The 24027-nt window shown below is 37.5% G+C and overlaps 1 protein-coding gene across 1 annotated transcript in view; it reads left to right on the top strand.

The window, feature by feature from the left end:
• The first annotated feature begins 734 nt into the window (after positions 1-734).
• Positions 735-24027, top strand: part of LRPPRC (leucine rich pentatricopeptide repeat containing) — a 110349-nt gene continuing 87056 nt past the window's right edge. The window contains exons 1-11 of the mRNA XM_036262996.1: positions 735-877; positions 14775-14971; positions 16310-16432; positions 17279-17400; positions 17505-17563; positions 18222-18308; positions 18927-19053; positions 19383-19527; positions 19882-20027; positions 20991-21096; positions 21177-21284. Of these exons, the coding sequence (XP_036118889.1) occupies positions 735-877; positions 14775-14971; positions 16310-16432; positions 17279-17400; positions 17505-17563; positions 18222-18308; positions 18927-19053; positions 19383-19527; positions 19882-20027; positions 20991-21096; positions 21177-21284 (1363 nt within the window). The remainder of the gene's footprint in view (positions 878-14774; positions 14972-16309; positions 16433-17278; positions 17401-17504; positions 17564-18221; positions 18309-18926; positions 19054-19382; positions 19528-19881; positions 20028-20990; positions 21097-21176; positions 21285-24027) is intronic.

Raw genomic sequence — 24027 nt, 5'->3', positions numbered from 1 at the left:
ACTGAAGGAAGAGGGCAGCGTGGGAGCTGGGGAAGATAAGGAGTTCAATTCTAACTTTGAAAGCGAACGACCTTTGTCAGACTCCATCTGTTTCATAAAGCGAGGCACTGCTTATGGACTCTTTACACTGTCCCCTGGCCCAGAAATACCCACCAGGTTATGTTACACTTTGCAGGCCCCTAGCACAGGGCAAAGGTCCTCAACGTTTTTCCTGTCCCGCATTTTGAGCGCCGAGGAGCGTTCCTAACCAGCTAGCGAGGGCAACTCGGGCGCCGGGCAGGCGCCGCCGCACGCCAGCGCCACAGCAGCCTCCGCAGAGAATTGCTCCACACCCAGGGATCGTCATGCTCGGCTCTTCTCGAGAGTTCTCCGTGCTCCTGTTAGTTGGCCCCTTGCAAGCCCCGGCGCTAACCTGGGAGGAGTCGACCTCTTTCGACTCTACCAACTAACGAGCGTAGGGGTGCAGCGACCGAACATGCTGAGATGAAGGACGGAAGATGGAAAGAGAAGCTCCCGTGAGAAACAAATCAAGCCACATTGTCCTTCCAACGTGGTATAGAGCTCGCAGAGCCTCAGAGAAGTAGTTGTTTCCATCTTCCAAGTTAAATCGACTCTGGCCTCCCCTCACGTCTGGCGCTCTCGGACTTTGGTCTCTCCCGCGCCGGGCGACCCCGAGGTCACGTGCTCCCCCTGTCCTTCTCGCGGAACGTGCAGCCGGTGGGGACAGCCGAGCCATGGCAGCCCTTCTGAGACCCGCCCGCTGGCTTCTCCGTGCCGGGGCGACTGCGCGCCTCCCGTTGTCGCTGCGCCTCCTCGCGGGCGGCCCGGGCCGGCCGCACGCCGCCCTCTGTCAGCCCGCAGCTCGCGCCGCGCCTGGGTGAGTGCCCCGGCAGTCCCCTTCGCCCGCCTGCAGCTCGGCCGTCTTCCGGGGTCGTGAACGCCGGCGGGGGACGGGTCTCGCCTGTGCCCTCTCCGCGCCCACTTCGCCGTTCCAGGGCTAAACGTCCCGGGGCGTCGGACCATGCTCCCCACCAGGGGTTTTTGGGAACTGGGTTAGTCGCCTTCAGAAGGTCATAGCTCGTTTCCGGCTTGCATCCTGCCCATGGACTACCTTTGGCCTATGCAGCTGCGAGGGGCTTTGAAGGCTGCTGCGAGGGTCGGATGATAACTCTTTAAGATTGCGCGGCTTGGGTGCTGTCCCGTGTGCAAGCGTTAACGGTGATCAGTAACCAGCCAGGACGTAGATTTCGAATTTTATTTTTCTTGCAGTGCGGGGTGGTGGAGAATAGGTTGGGAATTTTGGGTGAGCTAGGGTTAGCTTAGAGATGGACGTTTAATTACGATGAGTTTGGATTTTTGCCTCAACTTCCTTGAAGTTCTCAGTATTTACGACGGTGTGGTATGGATTGGGAATCGTCACAGTAGACTCAGCTAGTGTCAATGAATGAATAAGTGAACACACGCAAGGCACTCCGTGGCGGACCTGGGCGAGTACAAAGGCAAATTAAATGCTCTGTGGGTGTCAAATGTGTGAACACATGCCCTTATGGGTTGAGGTTTATAAGGAGATAGGCTTGATATTAGACTTGGGGGAGGGGGCGGTAATTTGAATAGTGTTCTGACCACCTGAGAAGGGGAAATGGACACTGAGGTTTTAGAATCGGGGAAAAGATAATTTTGAAAGACCAGTTTTTATAGTAAAGGAGACAGCATAAGGACTAAGAGCTAAGGATCTGTAATAGACCAGGGCTGGACTACTGGCCTTTTTATTTGCATAGTGCTGTTGGACAAGTTACTTAATATCTCCAGTCAGGCTTATTTCCTTAGTTATAGGTGGGAGTAGTAACAGTGTTGGTAGTATTGTATATAAAGCACTTAACATAGGATCTGGTACCGAGTAAGTGCTATATTAGTTACTATAATAATAACTATGATCACATGGATCTGTCTGGAAACTTCTCTGCATAAATTATATGGAGGAAATGTTTTATGACTTCTTAACAAGTTAGTTACAAATCTTTGGAATGTAGCCTACTTGTAACCTGGAGCCTGCCAGGATTTTCTCATTACGCCTCAATAATTGACCTTCAGAAGTCATGTCTGCTGTTTTCACAGAATGACATCCTTTGGCTTTCAAAGAGTTTCTTTTGACAAAGAAAATTGTGCCAATTACTTTTATTTTTCTAGTCCTTAACATCCCTTGAAAGGGTCAGTGTTATCATTCATCTTCACTGTTGCATTTGAGGGAAACAACAGAGGGAACACAATCTAGAAGAAAGGGTGTTATATTATAAAATATCTGGGTGTTCATCAGACCTGGGTTCCATTTACATGGTGCAAAAATCTTACCTAACCTCTTTGATCCTCAGTTTCATTATCTGTAATGTAGAGGTAACAGGCCTTTCCTGCTTCTTTGTAAAGTTGATTTCTTGTCATTTAGGACTCAAATGCTGTTTCTTCACAGAAGCCTTACCTCAGCACTCTAAAAAACTATCGTATTCTTGTTTTATCATGGCATGTCTCACTTGTCTGATATTTATCTTTTCTGTTTTCTTAGTAGAAAATGAGTTGTGTGGTCTTGTTTGCCACCGTGTGGCTCAGCTTATAACAAGTAAAGAAGTATTTGTTGTCGTTTTCTCCTGGACACTGAAAACTTTTTCTATGCAATCTTCTATCCTTCAGTCTCTAAGTATGCCTAGATCTTTCCCACCTGAAATACAAAAGCTTTTCCGGGACTTTGGACACTTCCCAGTCTCTTTTTCCTGTCTGTACTCCAGCCTTCATTTCCTCACTTTGCATACACTCATCTTCTCACTGCAATCACCACTGCAAAAGCCATCATTGTCTTGTTTATGATTTTTTTACTGTATATTTTTTAATTATAAAACTCATGTGCCTTGAGGAACAATTGCAAAATATAGGGGAAAAACTAAAAATCACCCTTAATTCTATCACCCAGAAAGAGCCATTGATACATAATCACTCATGTATATATGAGATGATCCACGTTCAAGGCCTTGACATCTGACATATAACTCTGCCTCCCATGTCACCTTCATGCGACCCTTATCTTGGCATTAGTGACAACACTCTTGATTTTCTTCTCTTTTAGGATTTTTCTTGCTTTGTTGCTTCCTTTTTCCTCTGTTTATCCCTTAAAGGCTGACGTTTTGCGGGGGAGGGGTCGTCCTTAGTTTCTAAATTTTTTTATCCCCTTTGGTGACCTCTTCCATTTTTAGGGCATCAGCCCCTACTTATCTGATAGCATTATTTCTCCTGTACATAGACTGTCAACTAGACATCCACTGATTGAACTACAGGTACTTCAGACCTATCACATCTCGTATTGAACTTGTCTTACCTCCCAAATCTGCTCCTTGTGTGTCCCCTACTTTAGTGAATATTGCTATTGCTGTTTCCTCATTTCTCATTTACATTTCATTGACACCTTCCACCATGTATTGACTGCACAGTGATTAAGTCCTGTTAGATCTACTTCATCTGGAGTGAATCCCTTCCAATCCCCATGTCATTCCCTAGTATCCCTGATAATTTAACCATGTCATTTTTTTTTACTTACAGTCAGACAGACACTGGGGTGACTCCCATTAAGTCGAGGATAAGGAGCTTCCAGAACTGAAGATGCCTCTGGAGCCTCGCTTCTTATGAGTTCTTTCCCATGGCATCTTATATTGTAGCCTTACCAAACTACTATTTTGAAGTCAGCAGAGCTTCTGAAACTATAATGAGCATAAGAACTTCCTGGGGATCCTGTTAAAAATGTAGATTCTGATTTTATAGGTCTAGGCAAGGGACTGAGATTCTGCATTTATAACAAGGCCCCAGATGATTAAAATGCTGCTGGTCTGTGAACCAGCGAAGCTCTGATGGGCCATGTTGCATATCTGCTTGCCTTTGAATATAATGTTCACTTTTGGGATGTGTCTCCCCTTCCCCCTACTCAAGTGTTCCCCTTCTTTGTTAAATCTTTCTTAACTACTTCTCTTATTTGACTGCTCCTTTATTGTACTTTCTCTCACAGTCTAAATCACTAAATTATCTTAACGTGATTACATGAGTACCCACCAGCACTTCAGACCTGGCTGTGAGTTCCTTGAAGACAGGAACTGTGTCTTATTCTTTTTGCCTTAAGTTGCGTATATCAATGAAAATCTCAGACATTGAGGAAGGAATATAGTGAGATGCAAAGAAGTTTGGTGGGGTACTTAAGCCATTTATGTAGTGCAGTTAATTTCCACAAATTCACCCTGATCTTTATTTCCAGGAATGTCCTATCTGAGAAGGAAAGATAAGTATTATTAAGTGAAATTATTGGAATTTCTTAATCTGTTTTCAAAAGTATATACTTTTTTAGAGAGAGGAAGGGGGAGAGAGAGGGAGAAATAGTGATTTGAGAGAGAAACATCAATAGGTTGTGTCCTGCATGTACCCGACCAGGCATTGAACCCATAACCTGGGTATGTGCCCTGACTGGAAATCGAAATAATGACCTTTCTGTGTATGGGATGACACTCCAACCAACTGAGCTACACCAGCCAGTGCCAAAAGTATATCTTTTTATATTCTTTAGTTTTACTCTTCCATTTTTCTATTTCAGCACTTTATAAAAAATTATTATTTTTAATGTTTTTATTGATTTTAGAGAGAGAGGAAGGGAGAGGGAAAGAGGGATAGAAACATTGATGAGAGAGAAACACCAATTGTTTGCCTCCTGCATGTCCCCTACCAGAGATGAAGCCCACTTCCTAGGCACGTGCCCTGACCAGGAATCAAACTGGCAAACTCCTGGTGCACGGGACGACACTCAATCCACTGAGCCACACTGGCCAGGTTTAAAATTGTTTTTTAGTCCTCACCCAAAGATATGTTTTGATTGATTTTTAGAGAGAGGAAGTGAGAGGGAGAAACCTCCATCAGTTGCCTCCTGCCCGTACCCAAACCAGAGGTTGAACCACAACCTAGGTATGTGTTCTGACTGGGAATTGAACCCATAACCTTCTGATGTACGGGACAGTGCTCCAACCAACTGAACCACCTGATCAAATCAGCACTTTTTTTTAAAAAACTTGTTTTCTTAAAAGCCAGCTCTTACCCATCTTCTGTGGGGAGGTGGAGGAGCAACACTTGCTTTCTCACACTTCTGGATTAGAAGCTGCTTATATATTTCTTGTTAGTTTTAAGAATAATACTTATGTGCTTCAGAGGAAAGATTAACTTTGAGCTAAATCAGTTTGGAAGTGGATCTAGATTGATGTTTGGCTCAAAGGTGAAAATCACATATTGCTCTATGACAGTATGATATGACTTTTACACTTTCCCTTTTTTATCTTTCATTAAAAAAATATTCTCAACAAATATTAGGAGTATGTCTGGGTTCTTTGGGGTTGTGATTCAGCCTATGATCTTGTGTGTATAAATTTATCAATTACAGAGAGTTATGATAGGCACAGTACAACTATTACATTTGTGCTACCCATAGGAGACAAATTTCCCGTGGCCTTTCAGAGAAAAGAGCGGTCACATTTGTTTTGTGGTATGGAGTCACTTGAGTTTGAGAGGACACACGGTAATGACTTGTCAGTGTTACAGGCGAAGAGAAGAGCATGAAGAGACTTGGAGGCTGTACTTTTATCCGATGTGACTGTGTGGGGTGGGATGCAGTGGAAGTTGATACTGTGAAGGCCATTTGACTCCCTGAAGCTGCCAAGTTAATTAGAAAGTTGGTCATTTGATGGTTGGAAGTCTTTGGAGAGTTTTGAGAGGTACAAGTGTTGACAAAGTTTACATAGACCAATGGAGATACAGAGGCTGGAGATGGACAGACCAGTTAGGAACAACATTGATACTACAGATTAGGGCTAATAGAGTCTCAATTAGTTGGTGCAGAACTGAGAAAAGATACTTCCTTTTCTTCCTGAGAGAGAACAGAGATTGGTAAATATGTTAACAGAATTAGGAAGAATAGATTTAAAAAATTTTTATTATTTATTGATGAGAAAGAGAGAGAGAGACATCAATTTGTTGTTCCACTTATTTATGCATTCATTTTTTGATTCTTGTATGTGCATGGACAGGGGATTGAACCCACAACCTTGGCATATTGGCATGATGTGCTAACCAACTGAGCTTCCTGGCCAGGGCCAGAAAGAATAGCTTTGGGGATTAATATAAACAGTAGTACCTTTAGTTTAGATCTTTACCATTTTCAAAGTGTATTTGTATGAATACATCACACATTTCATCTTCTGTGGGTTGATAGTATAAAGTAGGAAATTGAGGCTTAGAAAGGTGGACTAATTATCCAGGATCTCTAGTTGGGATTCAACTACTGTGATTCCCAGTTCTGAAGTGTTTTGAATGTGTTGCAGTTTAGGTGCTGAAGGTATTTAAGGACATAAAAACATTTTTTAAAAAGACAGTACATGATACATTATACATGTAGGGATTAAAGACTATTATAGGTAAGTAAGCACCTGATAAGATCTCAGAATGTAAACTCTTGAAGGGATCTTTAGAATAATCTATTTCATCCCATTCTCACTTTGTACATTTTAAAGTAGCGGTTCTCAGCTTGTGGGTCGTGACCCTTTGGGGGTCTAACAACCCTTTTATAGGGGTTGCCTAAGACATAACAGTAGCAAAATTACAGTTATGAAGTAGCAATGAAAATAATTTTATGATTGGGGGGTCACCACAACTTGAGGAACTGTATTAAAGGGTCATGGCATTAGGAAGGTTGAAAACCACTGCTTTAAAGAGTATTCACATCCCATTATAAGTCCCATCTTGGTTAACTGACTCTTCATCACTTCCTGTCATAGCTGAGACATCCCTATGGCCCAGAGGAGCCTGAGATGGAGCAGACACTTGGATGGGGGAAAGGAATAGCATTGCTGTTTCAATCCAGGAGACTATTTTCAGGGTGTAGGAGGGTTACACACTTTTTTAGTCTGAAATTCTGCAACTTACCATAAAACATAAAGCTGTGTTTGGAGGACAGCTTAACTGGGCAAGACTTTTTGAAGAATCGAGGTCTTGCAAAATAGTTCAGGAGGAAAGTGCATTGTGACAGCTCTATAAAAGATTAGATAAAAGGTTGATAAACATGTTTATTGAGCACATTCTGTAATAAGAGCTTTATTGAGCACCATTTTGTTAGGAATCTTATATCTGTTTTTTATTTTATTTTTTATATATATATATATTTTTAATCCTCACCCGAGGACATTTTTCCATTTTTTGTTCAGATAGAGGGGGAGGGAGAGAGAGGAAGAGAGAGAGAGACAGAAACATCGACGTGAAAGGGACACATCGAGTGGTTGCCACCCGCACGACCGACCAGGGCCGGGGATAAACTGCAACCGAGGTACATGCCCTTAGCAGGAACCGAACCCGGGTCTCTCTGTACCGCAGGCCAACGCTCCAACCGCTGAGCCAAACCGGCCAGGGCTGTTTTTTAAATGTGATCTTTAGAAGATAGTATTTTCTTCAGATGAAGAAACTAATGCTTAGATCAAATATCTTTCCCAGAGCCATGTGGCTGTTAAATAGTATAGCTTGGATTTGAATAGGTCTTTAAAATAAGTCACATGCTTTCTGCTAGTACATTTCAAAAGAAGAAAATGCTCTAATAAATATGTACTTAATATTTATTACACTTACTTTGCTGGGTTCTTTACATACACTTTCCCATTGTTGCCCAAACTTTGGGCATTTGTGTACTGCCTTCTGAATTTTTGCCAATGCTGAGTACTACTGAAACTTATTTATATTTAGTATTTTTCTTAACATTGGTTTTAAGTTTCAACTGACATTTTTGTAACTTAATTTTGCCTTAAGAGAGAATCTAGCCCTGGCCGGTTTGGCTCCGCGGTTAGAGCGTCGGCCTGCCGTCCGGAGAGACCTGGGTTCGGTTCCCGCTAAGGGCACGTACTTCGGTTGCAGTTTGTCCCCGGCCCTGGTTGGTCGTGCGGGTGGCAGCCACTCGATGTGTCCCTTCACGTCGATGTTTCTCTCTCTCTCTCCCTTCCTCTCTCTCCCTCCCACTCTATCTGTACAAAAAATGGAAAAATATCCTCGGGTGAGGATAAAAAAAAAGAGAGAGAGAGAGAATCTAGTAAAATAAAGAACTTGATGTGATAATTATTTTAAAATATTTTTTAAAATAAATACAACTACTGAAATGGAAAATCTTTTTGTCTGTGTGCAATTTAAAATCACTTTCTCTAGCAGAAGTGTGATATTTTGGGAAACACTGTATATCTCAGTCAACCTTTTAGATTTTATAGGCTTAGAGAGAGTTGCAGTAACTTGGACTAAGTCACACATCTTGTAAATGGCAGAGCTTGAACTCAGGCCAGTCTGTAGGACTCAAACCCATACTCTGAAAGCTCATGTATTTCCATCAGGCCGTGGAGCTTCTGTTTTTGTTTCTAAGATTGTGCTTATCAAATGTTTATGAAAATGATACATAATACAGTCGGATATATACAGAGGATTAACTAAGCACTTATACGTGAAATTTTCTTCACTACATGGAGGTGAGAATTAACAATTGTGTGGTGTGACTTGTTGCCTGGAATTTGTTATTATATCAGGCAGTGGCCTTGATGATGTGTATTTCCCTCCCATCTACACTGCCACTGTAGTCCAAGCTTCCATCAGTCTCTCACCTGGACTGCACTGGAACAGCTTCCTAAGTGGTATCTTTGTTGTAATTCTTGCCCTCTGATTTGTTCTCCACCCAGCAGAAAGACTGATCCTTTCAAAACAGAAATAGATCATGCCATAACCCCTGCTTATAAGCCTATGAGTTCTTATACAGTTCTGCACCTGGAATAAAATCTGTACCTAGAAAATATCCAGGCTTCTTAGCTTCAAAATGCTTCATGGTCTAGCCAGTCTTTTTCTCCTTCCTCATCCCATCTATTGCTTATTTGCTTGGCCTGCTGACTCTTCTATCTTTCTTGGAAGGATGGGGTGTGAAGGGTGAGAAGATTGAACAATAAAATAATTCTCCTAAGATTTTTGAGCTTCAGGGAACAGTTTAGTGTTGGTATAGTGGGTAGCAATGAAGTACCAACCACTTTTAGGAGGAGACATAATATTTTTTGAATTTTTAACATATTATAACTTAAATGGAATCAGTATGTGTGTAAAATGTATAAAAAGAATGATATACTGTGACCATGTTGAGTCTATTCCAGATGTGCAAGGCTGGCTCAACACTTGAAAACCAATTGATGTAATCAACTATATCAACAGGTTAAAGAAAACTCAAGTATAATAGTTAAAATAAGGGATTGGTAAGAATACAACTGATGTTTGCAGTCCCTAATGCCTACAGAATGGTACACTAAGATAAGCTGAGAGAGCAGCTTTATATAAAACAGTCTTGTGTTTTATAAGCGTATCATAAAATCCAAATCCCTTACTTCTCAGTCATTGGAAGCTTTCTTTATGTAGTCTCACCTTCCCTGCCTAGGTTTGACTTTTTTACTTCTAGTGTGAAACCCTACTGCAGCCATATTTATTTCTTTAATGCCTTTTCACCATGTTGAACTCATTTCAGAATGAGACTACTCAAGTACACATTTTGGCCCTATCATCCTGTCACTAACTAGCTTTTACTATGACTTTGGGCAAATTGCTTCAGTTTTCTTATCTGATAAAGGAGGATTATAGTCATAATTTTCTATTACCAAGAGCAGCGATTCTCAACTGGTGTGCCACAAGAATTTTTTAAATATGCAATACCTGACTATTTAGCCAGGGGCACTGAACTCTTTTCCCTTAGATTGTCAAATAAACAATGACAACAGCCAACACAACAATAGTTGTCTGGCGTGAATGAATCAAAATTACACTCTTTTTGTTTTGGTCAGATCGGCAAAAAATATATTTTTTGTTGTGCCACATACTTTTAGTAATTAATTTATGTGTGCCATGAGATGAGAAAGTTTGAAAATCACTGACCTCGAGATATAATTAACAGACATTATGTTAACTACTGATTATATGTATTCTATTATATTTGTATCCTTTAAACTCTGATAGCTCAAAAGTGATGTTAAATTGACTCATAATAGCAGTGAAGATGAGAATAGGGAAGGGAGAGTTCTAAGAATGGGTGTGATTATTTGGTGAATATTCTAAGTTAAAAAGGAATGAGTAACACTTTAATACAAAGTTTATTTGAAAAAAGGAAACAGACTATTCAAAATATGCAAAGAACTTTTAAAATTCAACAATGAGACACTTAATGACCCAATTGAAAAATGGGCTGAAGTTCTGAACACACAATTCACCAAAGAGACATACAGATGAATCTCAGGGAAGGGAGATGGGGATGGGTGCAGGAATTAACCAAAGAACTTATATACATAAATGCATAACCCATGGACACAGGCAGTGGTGTGGTGAAGGCCTGGTAGTTGAGGGAGTGGGGTAAAGGGGTCATTGGGGGAAAAGGGAAGACATCTGTAATACTTTCAACAATAAAGATCAATTTAAAATAAAGAAGATATACAGAGGGTAAATAGCATGTGAAAAGATACTCAACATCATATGTCAAGGAATTGTAAAATAAAACAAACACTACATACTTTTTAGAATGGCTAAAATCTAAAACATCTATGGCTCAAAATGCTGGGGATGTAGGGCAATAGGGAACTCTCATTGCTGCTGTCAATACGAAATGGTACAGCCATTTTGGAATATAGCTTGGCGGTTTCTTACAAAATTAAAGAAACATAAACTTACCATATGATCCAGCATTCACACTCCTAGATATTTATCCAAATGAGTTGAAAATGTATGCTCACACAAAAACCTGAACACAACGTTTATAGTAGCTGTATTCATAATTATCCAGAATTGGTAGCAACCAGTATGTTCTTCAGTAGGTGAACAGATAAATTGTGGTACATCTATACAGTGGAATATTATTAAGTACTGAAAATGAGCTATTGGGTCATAAAAAGACAGAGGAAACTTAAATGTATTCTGGGTGAAAGCCAGCTGAAAAAGGCTACATACTTACTGCATGAGCCAACTCTATAACATTCTGGAAAATCCAAAGCTATTAGAGATAAGTAAAAGGTGGTTGGCAGGGTTTTGGGGCGGGAAGTAAGGGATGAATGTGGAGCACATTTCTAGGACAGTGGAACTATTGTGTATGGTAATGCATGTCATAATATTTGTCAAAACCGATAGACATGTACATGCAAGGAATGATCCCTATAGTAAACTAGACCTTTGTTAATATTGTATCAATATTGTCATCATTTGCAACAAATGTATCACTAATACAAGATGTTACTAGAGGAAACTGGGTGGAGGAGGAAGAAGGTATATGGGAATTCTGTACTTTCTGGATAATTTTTTTTTTTTTTTATCCTCACCCGAGGGCATTTTTCCATTTTTTGTTCAGGTAGAGCGGGAGGGAGAGAGAGGAAGAGAGAGAGAGAGAAACATCGATGTGAAAGGAACACATCGAGTGGCTGCCACCCGCACGACCGACCAGGGCTGGGGACAAACTGCAACCGAGGTACGTGCCCTTAGCAGGAACCGAACCCGGGTCTCTCTGACCGCAGGCCGACGCTCTAACCGCTGAGCCAAACCGGCCAGGGCTGGATAATTTTTTGGTAAACATAAAAATGCCTTGAAAAAGTGAAGTATTAATTTAAGAAAGACGGAGCCTTTTGACAATGGAAGCCTGAATATAAAGATCTGGTTCTTCCCTGGCCAGTTTGTCTCAGCGGTTAGAGCGTCCCTGGCCCTGGTTGGGTTGTGTGGGTGGCAACCATTTGATGTGTCTCTTTCACGTCAATGTTTCTCTCTCTTTCTCTCTCTCTCCCCCCATCCCTTTCCCTCTCCCCTCCCCCACTCTACCTGAACCAAAAATGGAAAATTGTCCTCGAGTGAGGATTAAAAAAAAAAAAAATCTGGTTCTCGTACCTTTTTGAAATACAGAAGGTGAACTATAAAAAATTTTTTTTGTACTAAAGAGTCAAAATAAAAATCACCCCTGGCCCTTTTGCTCAATGGTTAGAGCATCAACCTACAATTTGAAATCTCTATACTAATCAGCTTTTGTTGAACAATGATATTACGCACTCACTTAAACATGATACATTATTCTGGGTAACTTAAAATAATGTCATTTTGGATTAACTTGACTAACAAAGGCATAGTTTAGGAGCAACTGATGTAGTAGCCAGATAAAATGGCCAGAGAAAACCTTTGAAAATAAGGAATAAATATATGTAGGCATGTATCTTTTGTGGTTTGTAGGCAGTAATCTAGCATTTAATTAATTTTTCTCATTTAACAGACTTTAATCAATGAGGCACTTTTGCTCACTTAACAGACTTTAATCAACTACATGTGACATTGTCTTATTTAGTATCCTGATTTTTTTTTTTTAATCCTCACCTGAGGATATTTTCCCATTGATTTTCAGATAGAATGGGAGGGAAGGAGGGAGAGTGTGAGAAACATCAATGCAAGAGAGACACATCAGTTGGTTGCCTCCCACACAATTGGGATCTATTGCAATGGAACCTGCAACCGAGGTACATGCCCCTGACTGGAAATCGAACCTGAGACTCTTAGGTCCTCGGGCTGAAGCTCTAACTGCTGAGCCAAACTGGCCAGGGCTATCTTAATTTTTTTTCATTTTATTTTCATTTCATTATGTTTATTTACTTAGCTGGAATCATCGACGGCTAGAGTGGTTGTGATTTGTCCCAGATCATGGTGGTAGCATTTCTAGTCTAGTATCAATTACTGCCTCTGTGTTTTATATAACTCTGTGATAAAACTACTGGTGTACTTTTCTTTTTTTTTTTTTTTATCCTCACCCGAGGACATTTTTCCATTTTTTGCACAGATAGAGTGGGAGGGAGAGAGAGGAAGAGAGAGAGAGAGAGAGAGAAACATCGACGTGAAAGGGACACATCGAGTGGCTGCCACCCGCACGACCAACCAGGGCCGGGGACAAACTGCAACCGAGGTACATGCCCTTTGCGGGAACTGAACCCGAGTCTCTCCGGACCGCAGGCCGATGCTCTAACCGCTGAGCCAAACTGGCCAGGGCTGGTGTACTTTTCTTTAGTGTAACATCACATGCTTAATCATTCAATTTGTGATTGGTTTTTGGGGTTAATGATATAGAGCAGAAAATCAACAGTTTTATTATTAAACTTACTACTATATAAGTATTTATTTTGGTAATTGTAAAAATGTACACATGCCAGAACATGTGTTTATAATTCTGAAGGCATTCTCGCATTAATAAGTAGAGTATTTTTATATTATACTTAATTAATGATATTCAAATAATGCAGAGAAAGATTAAGTTCAATTCAAAGATTAAAATTTTTTTAAAAAATATTTTTATTGATTTTTAGAGAGAGAAGAAGGGAGAAGGAGAGAGAGAAACATTGATGTGAGAGAGAACCATTGATTGGCTGCCTCCCGCATGCCCCCTACTGGGAATTGAGCCCACAACCAGAGCATGTACCCCCCACCAAGAATCAACTGGTAACCTCTTGGTGCGCGGGTTGACACTCAACCACTGAGCCACACTGACTGGGCAATTCAAAGATTTTTGATGGTTTCCTTCACACATAGGATTATTTTTCAGTTTGATATTTGAAATCAAGTATAGCTTGTGTTTCTACAGCATTAAATACCTCTGATTTCATGTTTTAGGGCATTTGGCTTGCCTGTTAATCCTGTACTATTAAAATATTCAATGCTCTTTATAAACACACATGTACTAGTCTGACCTTGCCTAACTTAGAAGCTTTTTTTTTTACTTCCCAAAGTTAAATGATGCTTAACACCAGAAATCTAGTTTTAATTTTGATAGTTATAGTTGTTTAAAAAAAATGGAAAAGTATACAAGTAGCATTTTGACAGATGGAAAGCAGATTTAAATTGAGAGATGAAGCAGTGCCACTAGTCAGATGGGAAATTATTTTGTCCTGAATGATCCTTAAAAAAAAAATTGCATAATTTGCCCGGCCAGTGTGGCTCAGTGGTTGAGCGTCAACTCATGCACCAAGAGGTCGCCGGTTTGATTCCCTGTCAGGCCACATGCCCAGGTTGTGGGCCTGATCCCCAGTGTGCAGGAGGCAGCCAGTCAATGTTCTCTCTCTTTGATGTTTCTATCTCTCTTTCCCTATCCCTTCCTCTGTCTCTAATATATCAATAAAGAAAAAAAAATTTTTTTAATTGCATAATTTTAACTTGGACATTGGTCTTCTTTTAAATTCATAATAAGCTTACACCTTGAAAACATTTGAAGGTAGTTATTAGAATTTTAGTTATTTTAGATCCCTTTTCTCATTCGTAGAGATGAGAAGAGCACTATAGCATAAACTGCTTCATTTTCCTTTATTAAACTTGTTTTGGTTCAGGGAAATTTTAAAAATAACACTTAAAACACGACCATATTATTGTCAAAGTTCGAAATGGTTCCATGTGGAACGTTATCCATACACTGTCAAATAATTATTCAGGAGATTTACTTTGCATATAATTTGTATGTGTGCCTGTGATTTTATTTTAAAGAAAAAGTCAAAACTTTCCTACCCATTTATACTTCTCTGAGCAAAATGCTATTGCACTATGAATTTATGTATTTAGTCACTAATAAAAAAGCTTTGTATAAATTTTGCTAAAAATGATGAGCTCTCTGGGTAGTAGTTGACTTAGTTTACTATGAATTGTGCTTCAATTTATAGACAGCTACTGAGCCAAGCCAGGCTGTATGCCATTGCTGCTGAAAAAAAGAATTATCTTCAAGAGGAGTCCACTTCTCCAAGAAGGAGTGCCAGTCAATTTGATTGGGCTCTAATGAGACTAGATAATTCTGTCCGAAGAACTGGCCGCATCCCAAAGACTCTTCTACAGAAAGTCTTCGATAACACTTGTCACTCAGGTATTTCAAACTTTTTTGTTAAAAAAAGTTGAACTTTTAATAAGTATTTGTGGGCAAGCTCTCTGATACTTTTAATTTTGTTTGTTATTTATAGTGATCATGATTTTATATTATGATTGTGATCTTTCTGTCGTTCCAACTCATCAGGGCAAAGTTTTGAGTAACTAAGACATCTTGTCTCAGATATTTATTTCAAAATAAAAATTGCCTTTTTACTTTCCACGGTTCATAACAGTCACTTTTAATGATAAATTTTCTTGGAATATATTAGTTTTTCTTATTTTCCATTGTATAGTGTCAGCTTTACCTAAAATGATCACAAACAACAGATTCTCAGAAACACTGGTAATCATTTCCTTTTTATTATTTCCCTTTTATATTCCCTTAGCTATTAAAATTTGTTTGAGTCACTTATGCAGCTTTACTAATTTGATGGAAGCTTGTAAGCCTTCGACTCCCCCACCCCGTCACACACAGAAAGGCCCACATTCAAGCACGTAATTTTGTATGTAGTTTCAGAGCATTCATCAGCTTCCTAAAGCCCATCCATGGATTTTAGTCACATTAAGAAGCTATAGTCTAATGATCAGGGATACCAGAGAAGTGTCGATTATAATTAATGTGCATTTAAATAAAGTTTTTTCATTTTCTCTCTTTGATTTATTCAGAGTTTTACAACTATCACCACAATTTCAGAACATCACACCAAAAAGAGACCTCCATATCCCCATCAGCCCCCAAACCTTCCCATCTCTTTTAGCCCTAGGCAGCCATTAGTGTACTTTTCTGTTTGCATAGATAGTATATATTTATTCTGGATACTTTATATAAATGGAATCATACAATTAGTGGTTTGTTTTTGTTTTATAGTCGCCTTTCAGGGACATTTTGATAAAGGACATGGATAAAGGGAGAAGGAAATTTATATTATTTTTTAAGTGTTTATAAACTTAAAATTGATATTCATGGGTTTTAATTGTACTGCTTTGTGTTATTTCATAAGATACTAAGAAACTTAGCCTTTGAATTGTAGTAAGCACTGCTTATAAATTAGGTTCTTTGTATTCTTGTATTCTATAGTCTTGCAAATTACATGGATTTATAACCTTTGCTGTCTAAAGAAAGCAGACTAGTTTTTAAAACCTTAGAACTTTTAGTAACATTGTAAATTATATTTGTGGATTAGGATAGAATTTTTCTAGTTTACAGGTAGTTTCTTAATATTATCTTTAGGGAGGCAAGAGTTTTGAATATTTACACATTTCATTTTAAAATTTGATATTTATTTATATGATATCCGTACCGTGTTAAATGTTATCCATTAATCTTTTTTCATAGGTTCCCCAGGTGGTAATCATGCCTTGCTTCTGCTGCGTAGCTGTGGTTCTCTCTTGCCTGAACTAAAGCTCTCAGAGAGGACAGAATTGGCTCATAGGATATGGGATAAACTTCAGAAATTGGGTATGATTATTTGAATATGTGATGTATATAAAAGGTGCAGATATATTTTTCTTTAGTTAAAAAAAATTCTTTACATAAATACTATACTTTTGTGGAATTGCTACTTGATTCATAATTTTTTGTAATGATTTATTTAGTGAGTTATAGCGACATCTAGGGGCATTAAGAATAAAATAATTTTTCATAACAAGTACTACTTTTATGGTAAGCTAAAAAGAGCAAACTAAAAAGGCCTTTGGTCTGTCATAGTTATAAATGCACATACCATTTGACTAAGCAGTTCCATTTGTTAGTTTAGATGCAGATATATTTACATTTACAGAAAGATATTTTTTATTGTAGCTTGTTTGAAATAATAAGAAATTGGAACCAATTTTAATGTCTCTCAGGGGATTGGTTAAATAAATTATGTAGTATCCATAAAATGGAATACTGTGCAACTGTTAAAAAATTAAAGGAGTTCTTCATAAACTGATGTAAGGTGTTGTTCAAAATATAACTAAAAATTAAGGTGCAGAACAGTTATGAATTCTTGACCATTTAATATTTCCAATTACTGTAAGTTGATTTTCTGGGATTTTACAGGTAAACAAGCATGTCACCTAAAAAATAATAATGTCTAGTATTGTTTTACATCTTATTTCATTGCCATTACACATGGTATTTATTACTTGTTGGCTTTGGATTTTAACATGTCTGTTCTGACAGGCTTTCTATATAGGTGGGTCTAAGTTTGGGGTGAAATGCTGAAGTGATCATATTACTCTTTTTGTTAAATTTAAGTACACATGCTCTACTTGTGATAAAGAATATGATTTTCAGTGCTTTTCTAAATTTCATTTGTAGGTACTGTGTATGATGTAAGTCACTATAATGCTTTACTTAAAGTCTACCTTCAAAATGAGCATAAATTTTCACCAACTGACTTCCTGTCAAAAATGGAGGAAGCAAACATTCAACCAAATCGAGTAGGTAGTTGCTATTGTAAAAGTTTGTTGGTGACATCCACTCTTTTTTTTTGTAATCCAGAAATATTATTGGAAAAATATTAACTGGCCCATTGCATTCACAGGTAACATACCAAAGGTTGATTGCCGCTTATTGTAATGTGGGAGATATTGAAGGTGCCAGGTATGGAACTCTATAAATGTATATATAATCAAACAACTGTATAAGTTTTGTAAACCTAGAATATATTCACTCTCTCTTTTTTTGATCTTCTTCTTAGTAAGGGAAATTATTTCAGAAGTATTCTGATCTAGCATATTTGATAATATAACTTATATAAATTATAAACTTATATAAAAGGTGAAAGAGAAGTAAAAATTGCTATTTTAATTAAATTTTTGATTTATTGAAGAGATATATAAAGCTGGCTTTACTTTATTTAAATTGTTTTTTCCTAAAAGAAATGTTCTTAGCCATTTAAAATGTATTCATTTGTAAGATAATATTTATTTCACTGATTTCATATAAAATAAGTTGTCACATTTCTCTTCTTGTGTAAAATGTATTACTAATTTTGGATAGAGGGTTTAGGAAATAAGGGATAAATTGAAATGTACAATCTCATTTTTAACTCATTGAATCTTATGAATAAACTTTATGCTTTTTAAAGGTTAATTAGTAGTGTATAAGAAACAATCAGATTTTTAAAAATTACTATTTGTAACAAGAGTAGTTCAAGACTACGGATATTTCAAGGAATGGGATGTTGTATGTACATGTTATAGAAAGTGTTTCTGATCTATAATTCCAATGAGTATTTCTGTTTCTTTTTTTATTGCAGCAAGATTCTTGGATTTATGAAATCTAAGGATCTTCCAGTCACAGAGGCAGTATTCAGTGCCCTTGTTACAGGGCATGCAAGAGCTGGGTATGTTCAGGTTTTGTTCTCAAGCAAGGTTTAAATTATAGAGAAATATTGTAGAAAATTCTTAAACCATGTTTATCTACCTCCTCAAAAAAAAAAAATCTTGAATTTGTGAGGTAGAACCTGTACATTTAAAAAATAACTTAAATTTATTAGTTTCATAAAACTGATATTTGAAAATGTTTAGTTTTAAAAATTGGGCCTGATCATAATTGACTGATTTTGTGAAGTTAATTAACTGATCTGCTGGTGCCCTGGAAAATATTTTTTGTTTTGAAGAATAATTTACTAAAGTGGTGAATTTGAGTCATAACATACTTAGTGAAGAAATGCACACTATTTTGTGTCTGTAATTGTTATACAGTTGTTTTCTCTTTTGGAAAAGATATCTGTAAAAATTTGAGATGTTTATGATCTTTATTATTTCAGAAACGTATAATCAGTTTCATATGTATTTTCCTTTTTTTTGTATTTTCCTTTTCTGATGTTATCATGTTTCTAAATGGTACTTAAGAATTTTTAATTTTAATAAGCACAGGTAATACATTTGAGATTGAATGATAATATTACATTTAGCAGTGTTATAGTAACCTGTTTTATTTTCTTTGAATTATCTTACAGAGATATGGAGAATGCAGAAAATATTCTCACAGTGATGAAAGAGGCTGGAATTGAGCCTGGTCCAGACACGTATCTAGCCTTATTGAATGCGTATGCTGAGAAGGGTGACATTGACCATGTTAAGCAGGTATGACTTATACTGTGTACATAAACATACTTTAAAATAATTTCTATAAACTTATGTTTTGCATGAAGTGGAAGAATATAGTTTATATCTGCTTTTAAAGATATCTCTTGTAGATAATAGTATTGATAGGAGAATTCTTATAGTTTGGTACCTTGGTGTTAATGTAATAATGTTGAAAAAGAACATTTCTGTTTTATAAAAGAAGTTCCAAATCTTCAGATGATATATGTTCCTAATTGTAAAAAAATTTTGGCATTTTAATATATTTAGCTTTAATTTAAAAATACTGGTTTCTAACTTGTTCTTCTAATTTCTGGAACTGTCTGTAGACTCTGGAAAAGGTGGAGAAGTCTGATCTTTACCTTATGGACCGTGATTTATTGCAAATTATCTTTAGCTTCAGTAAAGCTGGGTATCCTCAGTATGTCCCAGAAATTTTGGACAAAATTACATATGAAAGAAGATATATTCCAGGTAGTTTTTAAATTTTTACTTTCATGTTTTTTCTAATAATCTAAATTATTATTTTTATATGATGAAAAGGCCATTCTCTAACAATAGGGAGTTGTGGTAGATGAACATAAGACTCAAAGTCAGTTTAATAAATTAAAAAATTTGAGTTAATGAATACGTGGGAATGTTTAGATTTGGAAGTGTTTCATTATTATGTAGGGTATTTTAAAGGATATTATATCCTTTTGATGTTTGTAGTTTATAAGTTTGTCTTTTATATTGGTTGCAGAGTTTATAAGTTTGTCTTTTATATTGGTTGCAGTATGAAATTATTATTCAGTTCAGTAACAAAAGACACCTCTTTTTTCTTCGCAGATGCAATGAACCTTATTTTGCTTTTAGTTACTGAAAAATTGGAAGATACAGCATTGCAAGTTTTATTAGCGTGTCCTATAGCAAAGGAAGATGGTCTGAGTGACTTTGGCAGTTTCTTTTTACGGCACTGTGTGACTATGAATACGGTATTCTATTTTAATTTTTAAAATATGTTTTTATTAATTTTTTAGAGAGAGAGGAAGGGGGGCGAGATAGAAACATTGATGTGAGAGCGAAATATTGATCCGTTGCCTCCTGCATGTTCCCTATTGGGGATCGAGCCTGCAACCCTGACATGTGCCCTGACTAGGAATTGAACCTGGACCTCTCAGTCCATGGGACAGTGTTCAGTCCACTGAGCCATACCAGCTGGCTGAAATAAGATTTAAATTTTTTTTAAATATTTTTAATTTTATTTTTTTATTCCTCACCTGAGGATATTTTTCTGCTTATTATCAGATAGAATGGGAGGGAGGGAGAGCTAGAGAGCAACATCGACATGACAGAGCCACAATGATCGGTTGCTTTCTGCATGACCCAACCAAGGCCAGGGATGAATGCAACCCAGGTACGTGCCCTTGACTACGATCGAATCCGCAATTCATTAGTCTGCGGGCCCATGCTCTAACTGCTGAGCCAAACCGGCCAGGGCAAAATAAGATTTTTTAAAAATATAAGAACCTTGCCCTGGCCAGTTTGGCTCAGCAGTTAAGAGTGTCGGCCTGCGGATCAGTGAGTTGCTGGTTTGATTCCGGTCAAGGGCATGTACCTCGGTGGCGGTTCATCCCTCGCCTTGGTCGGGGTCATGCGGGAGGCAACTGGTTGAAGTGTCCCTCTCACGTCGATGTTTTTCTTTCTCCCTCTCTCCCACTCTATCTGAAGATAAATAGAAAAAAATATCCTCGTGTGAGGATTTAAAAAAAAAGTATAAGAACCTGTTAGGAGATTAGACCAATTATAAATATGAAAATTTTGTTTAAGTGTTGTTATGATTGGGTAAAAAGAGGATGAGAAGTTCAGATTTTCAACCCCCAAATTTTAGAATATTAGCAGAAGATCAGAGGGTGGGATATATGTAGATCCAGCTGATGTGTCCGTTTTCCCCCTAGCCTGCAGAGAAGCTGAAAGACTACTGCAAGAAGTTAAAGGAAGCCCAGCTGCATTCATCTTCTTTGCAGTTCACACTTCAGTGTGCTTTACTAGCCAATAAAACCGGTACTTATTCTTATAATTAAAACCAACATAAATAAGTTTTTCTGAGGTTGCTTTGTAATATTTCCTGGTATCTCTTTCAGATTTGGCAAAAACTCTAATGAAGGCTCTGAAGGAAGAAGGTTTTCCTATCAGAACTCATTATTTCTGGCCATTGCTAGTTGGACATCAGAAGGAGAAAAATGTTCAAGGTTAGGTTTTGCCTTTTACAGATTTATAATGGTTCAGAGATCCAGTTTAACAGTTTTTACCCACATCTAATTGAATTCTTTGGGAAAGCATACATACTTACTTATTCCTGAGTGTCAGATCTTCTGAGAAAATTGAGTTGATTTAAATCATAGTAAAATACTGTAAGCATTTACAAAACCAAATGTAATGGATTTCTTTCATCGTAATTACATTAATTTTTTAAAATGTTTTTATTGATAAAAATTATTTTATTTTATTTTATTTTATTTTAGAGAGAGAAAGGGAGAGGAAGAGAGAGAGAGAAACATTGATTGGCCGCCTCCTGTATGTCCCCCACTGGGGATTGGGCCCACAACCTGGGCATGTGTCCTGACCAGGAATCAAACCAGCAACCCCTTGGTGCATGGATCAACACTCAACCACTGAGCCACACTGGCCAGGCTTTTTATTGATTTTTTTTTTTTAGAGAGAGAGGAAGGAAGAGAGAGATAGAAACAGCAATGTGAGAGAAGTATCAGTAGGCTGCCTCCTGCATGCCCCCTACTGGGGATTGAGCCGGTAACCTGGACATGTGTCCTGACCGGAGAATCGAACTGGGACCTCTCAGTCCATGGGATGACACTCAATGCACTGAGCCAGCCTAATTACATTAATTTTATTCTTAATTCATCTCTGATCTTGATAGTCAAACTTGTGAGTGTAGTTTTAAATAAATAGTTAATTATTTTTACATATTTCTAAAACTCTTTAGTTCTTGATTTTACATAGAGCATTTGAAATTAGTTTGCCTAGCCTTATTAAAGGTAAAGTTATATATAATCAGGTCATTTTCTTTGTGGACTAGTCTGTTTCTCCTTAACTGAGCTGAGTTATAATAATAGGAAAGACAAAAACTTTTATTGCAAAATGAGTGCTCATGACCTGACAGCCTGCTGATTGAAGGAGCAGAAATGTTCAGTCTTTCAGGTTCTTAAGTACGTTTAAGCATTTAGCATACTTTTTTCTTGTACACATGGGATGTCTATAGGATATGAATAAGAACTGAACAAATATTAGATTTTAGAGTACAGTATCTAATTCTTTGGTTTGCATTATTGGTAATTCAGAAAGAGTAGTATCATAAAAAGATGCTTTTAACAGAAGTACTTCCCCCTTGGGGAAACAAAAAATGGTCTTTTTCATTTTATCTCGAAGTATAATGTGCTTTAGAATGAGATGCAGAATTGTTAGTATGACATTGGGTGACAAACAAAATGCACGAACAACAAAAAAGTGCTTTTAGCAGACTTTGATAATGCAATTTTTATTTTAAATATATAGCTGTCTTCTGGCTTAAAAGAAATAGTGAAACAAGTATTCCCTAATTGTTTCTGGCTATAAAAGTCTCTTAAATCCTTTTTAGAAAAATCTTTGGAAAACAATATGTTAGTTGATTAACTCTTTGCATATCCTCCAATTCTGAAAGATGAAGAAGTAATCTTTAACCCCTATTTTTGAATCACAGAAAGTTTACATCATTCCACGAAATTATTTGGGCATATTAGTATTGTCCACCTTTACACAGATATGAAAATACTTTGGGAATCCCTGTTTAAATGTTTGCTTCTTCATCAGGTAAATGTGCTTTCCTCAACCTTGGCACTGTATCTAGACTTGAATCGGTTACCATGTTTTTACTACTTAGTACACACAAAAGAATTCAGATAATTTTTTTCTGTACTTGTCGCTCAAACTAGTAGAAAAATGGGCTTTATCTTTGAGGTCTTTATTTTGAATCTGTTTTTTCTTGGAATCTGTCTTTTCTTAGAATGTTAGAATTTAGATTTGTGAGGTGCCTTGTTGAAAGCTCACATATTGATGTAAGAACTGAGAGCTGCAGAGAGATACAGTGAGTGACCTTAAGTTCCACATCTAGCCATCAGTAGTGCTGGGATTACCTGTGAGGATTTCTGTCCTCCTATTTTAAATACTCTTTAAATACCATGACACCTCCATACTAGACATTTGTAAGTATTATGCTGAATTTATTTTATGAAAATTTTTAGCTATTGGTTGAAAATAAGGTACTAAGTTTTGCATTAGGAACATTTAAAAAACTGTTACCAAGTTTTTTACTTAATGAAAGTTTTCAAAAATACTAATTTAGCCCTGGCCGGTTTGGTTCAGTGGTTAGAGCATCGGCCTGCAGTCCAGAGAGACCCAGGTTCGGTTTCCGCTAAGAGCGCATACCTCGGTTGCAGTTTGTCCCCGGCCCTGGTTGGTTGTGTGGGTGGCAGCCACTCGATGTGTCCCTTTCACGTTGATGTTTTTTTCTCTCTCTCTCCCTCCCACTCTATTTGAACAAAAAATGGAAAAAAAAGTCCTCGGGTGAGGATAAAAAAATAAAAATAAATATATATATATATTAATTTATGTTCCTTACAGTTGACGTGTAATATGATATTAGTTTCAGGTGTACGTACACCATAGTGTTTAGACATTTATATATCTTACAAAGTGATCACCTCAGTAAGTCTAGTACCCATCTGACACTGTACATAGTTATTACAATATTATTGATTATATTCCCTGTACTGTACTTTATATCCTCATGACTTTTTTTGTAACTGGCAGTTTGTACTTCTTAATCCCTTTCACCTTTTTCACCCATTCCCCAACCTCCTTGCAGAATCAGTGAAGGTTTTATCTGGAAAACTAGAAAAGCTGTGAAAGATAACTTGAGAGTGCAAGATACTGCCATTG

This window comes from Molossus molossus, unplaced genomic scaffold, assembly GCF_014108415.1.
Source record: "Molossus molossus isolate mMolMol1 unplaced genomic scaffold, mMolMol1.p scaffold_m16_p_15, whole genome shotgun sequence".
NCBI lineage: Eukaryota > Metazoa > Chordata > Mammalia > Chiroptera > Molossidae > Molossus > Molossus molossus.
The sequence above is the reverse complement of the archived record's forward strand: the minus strand, read 5'-3'. Positions and strand labels throughout refer to the sequence as shown.